This window comes from Chinchilla lanigera, unplaced genomic scaffold, assembly GCF_000276665.1.
Source record: "Chinchilla lanigera isolate Chin_1 unplaced genomic scaffold, ChiLan1.0 scaffold00149, whole genome shotgun sequence".
In the NCBI taxonomy this organism is placed as follows: Eukaryota; Metazoa; Chordata; class Mammalia; order Rodentia; family Chinchillidae; genus Chinchilla; species Chinchilla lanigera.
In genome coordinates, this window is record NW_004955550.1 from 2,435,361 (window position 1) to 2,438,830 (window position 3,470).

Here is a 3,470-nt window from a genome sequence, read left to right on the forward strand (position 1 = left end):
TGCTTGGAATTACAGGTGTGCATCACCTTCTCAAGCTTGCTGAAGAGATTAATGCCAATAACCTTGTCATTTTGTCTATTTGGAAAGTAGGTATCGTTTCAGGAGAGGTAAACGGGTGTCAAGTTGACAAGGGGTGGACTTGTGCTGATTAATCTAGATTGCCAATCTATGTTGCTTCCCTCTGCCATGCCTTCCCACTATGAAGCTTTGCATTAGAGCGAGCTGACCATTGACTGAAACCTCTGAAACTATCATCCAAAACTAAGCAGGTTTCTCCTTTAAGTTCTTTGTATTGGGCATTTTTGTCTCAGCAACAAAAAGCTGAACAATACAACTACAAAAACGTGTGAGGAAAATTTTGTTTAATTCTGAGAATTTGATTTTATAAGTATGTAGAGAAATCTCTAAAGCTGTATTTTTAGGTTAATCACTAGCTAACTCTTACACAAATATGTGTCACCGTTGGCATGAAATGGTTCTCCACATCCACAGAAATGTCTACAAATGCTATGAGCTGAAACTGAACTTACTCTTTGGTCTCTTGAGGAAAGTCCACATTTTGTGGTATCCTGTCATGGATTACCATAATTGTATTATATTGTATTTGATCAATAATGTTGGAAGATGAATGTATGTAGACAGCTCACTTGAGGCAAAATTTTCACAAAACGTTTAGTTCAGAACAACTGTTTTGAAGCTATGTACAAAAAGGAATTACCTAATATGCAGAGATCACTTCCATTATCTAGGCACTTTAAAGTCCTAATGTAGAAGCAACCAATACAAAATGTTTTTATAGGGCTTTGATAACTAGAATTACTCAATTTCTTCAATACTAAGAATCATATATTTTTCAAATTTTTGGTTGGTTCTGGGAATAAATATCAGGGCCTCATGCATGCTAAGCAAGTGCTCCATCACAGAGCTACATCCCCAGCTATTTCTCTTCAAAATAACATGTATATAGCATACAATTATCCTTTTCCTTGAAAATCTTTTATTTGATGTCTTAAATGGGAATCAATATGATATTTTAAATAGTGGTATTTCCTCAAGAAAAGATAATTCACTTTTTCATTCATTTTCATATTTAAGGAATATTTGTCAACTGCTAGCTAAGTTTCTGACACTGTCCCAGGAGTCAGAATAGCACAATTAGAGATAGCTTAAGTATGTTCCACCTCCTAGTGATTAACATGTGTTTACATTCCTTTCACCCTAAAACTTGTTTACATGACTTTTACGTGGATCACAGGGTTTCCAAAAATGTCTAAGTAAGAAAAAGTAAAGTTAAATCCTTAGAAATGTCTTCACGGAATGGAGTTTCCAAGGATGGCAATATGCAGGGTGAAAGTAAGCTTATGGAAAATATCAACTAGTCTTCAGAAATGTAAAGGACAGTCAGATAGGAAAAAAAACCGGAAGTGGAGTTATGGCACTGACTTTTGAGAGTATAGGTTAATGACCTGCAGTTTGGTACCTTGCCCACAAGGGGGTGCATCTTCCTAACACACACATTTCCTGTTTTATTTCTGAGCTCACATTCATCTCTTACTCTCACCTTAACCTTACTTACAGTAAGAAATCAAGATTCAAGGACTCCAGGGCTCAAGGGTGTGAAAATGAACTATTCTCCAGGACCAGTAATTATACTATTCTTAGCGTTTGGTAAGTGATATAGCACTTAAAGAGTAGCGTCTGTACCATGATGTTGATGCCATTTTTAACTACAATTTTCTCTTAAGAGGTAGAAGCCAAATCATGACCAAGGTAAGCTTCACTGACTTGATATTATTTTTTCGTTTTAAGGAAGAAACAATGGAAATTTGGTGACCCAGACAAAAGGCCAAATGACTCTTTCTGAAGGGACTTCCCTGACTATGAACTGTTCCTATGACAGGACACAATATCCTTCCTTACACTGGTATGTGCAGTACCCTGGAGAGGGGCCACAGCTCCTCCTCAAAGCCACAAAGGACAAGGAGAAGGGAAGCAACAAAGGCTTTGAAGCCACGTACGATAAAGCCGCCAGCTCCTTCCACTTGGAGAAAGCCTCAGTGGAAGCGTCAGACTCGGCTGTGTACTACTGCGCACTGGGTGACACAGTGGCAGGAACTGCAGGGGGAGCCGAGCACAAACTCTAAACATCAAGAAAAGGTCAGAGGTTGCTGAGGAGCTGCCTAGGGGATTGCTCTTGTTTAGGGAGGAGGAACTAGTCTACTGTTGTTGCTACTCACTACCCCCACCCCCAAGAACTGTTGTGGTGGAAAAGTCATCCAGATCAATTAGAAGAACATAGCAGCACAAGAGGTACATGTGCCTCACACAAGACACTTCAGTGAAGGGAAGGAAAACAGTCTGTCACCATAGTTCCCTAACCTTACCTGAAATTTGCCATTTAAAAACCATAAAACTTCACGATGAATGAATAGTCTCTGTGTTCACCACTGTAAATAATTGTACCTCCCTGACCTTGTCCCAGGTCATCCGGAGAAATAGTGCATTGAGAGGCAGGTATTGCACATGGAAGTGCAAATGCTTAATATCTCCTATAAGCTGGTGATTCCTTAGGGAAGCTTGAGCCCAGGAAATAATAGGCTTTTCAAGAAAGAAAGTAATATAAGAAAGACAGAGGGAGTAGAGTCGTGTTTGTCCACATCTATGGAATGAGAAAAGAAAACATTTTCAGTTTTTTCTTTTGAGGGGGGAGGATAAGATGACATAAACACACTGGTATTCTCTACAATAGTTTAATTCTGACCAGAAATTGTGGAGACCTCCCACCCTCCCTAAGTTTTCAGTGAGCAGGCTTATCAGCAAGACAGCACTTAAGATAGGCAGGTAGTGTCCAAGGTCTGGTGAATGAAAACTGTTGAGATGACAGTCTTTTGTATAGATTGATAGGGAGGAAATCTCAGCTTCCCTCAACTCTTTCTGCAAGTTTAACAGAAGAGGAGCAAGAAGTGTAGTGGGAGATGGTGGCCAGGACTATGAGAAAGGAAAGATGGCAAAGAAGAATCTTTGGATTTAACTGTAGGTAACTTGGTGTGTTTGCAAATCCAGTGGTACTTTGGTTTATGAATGTAATTTGTTTTACCACTTTGGGGAAGATGGCTGCATTTGCGCTTGTGTGGGGAAGATGGGTGTGGTCACGTTTGTCACTTGATGTAGAGTTTGCAAATGGAAGCTAAACTTGCCAAATGATTTTGTTTGTGAACCAAATTGTTTGCAAACAGAAGTGTTCGTGAACTGAAGTATTGCTGTATTGGAGATTTTCTTTTGCCTTGTACATTGTCATGCTTAATGTAGATCAGTCTTGTGGCACTGAGTACAATTGCTTGTGAGACACCTTTTTGGGTGAGAATGTAAGAGGGGGAAGGATAGCATCTGTGCTTCACTGTCTCAGAGGCTTTAGAAGAATGTCATATACAGATTACTGAGGGTTATTGTCACTCAAGAGACATTGCTCA

At 39.6% G+C, this 3,470-nt stretch overlaps 1 gene segment (V, D, J or C); it reads left to right on the forward strand.

Annotated features, from left to right (window-relative positions):
- The first annotated feature begins 1,556 nt into the window (after nt 1-1,556).
- Nucleotides 1,557-2,390, forward strand: LOC102016641. The segment is given in 2 exon segments: nt 1,557-1,668; nt 1,810-2,390. Coding segments are annotated over 2 exon segments (381 nt in total).
- Nucleotides 2,391-3,470: the final 1,080 nt, after the last annotated feature.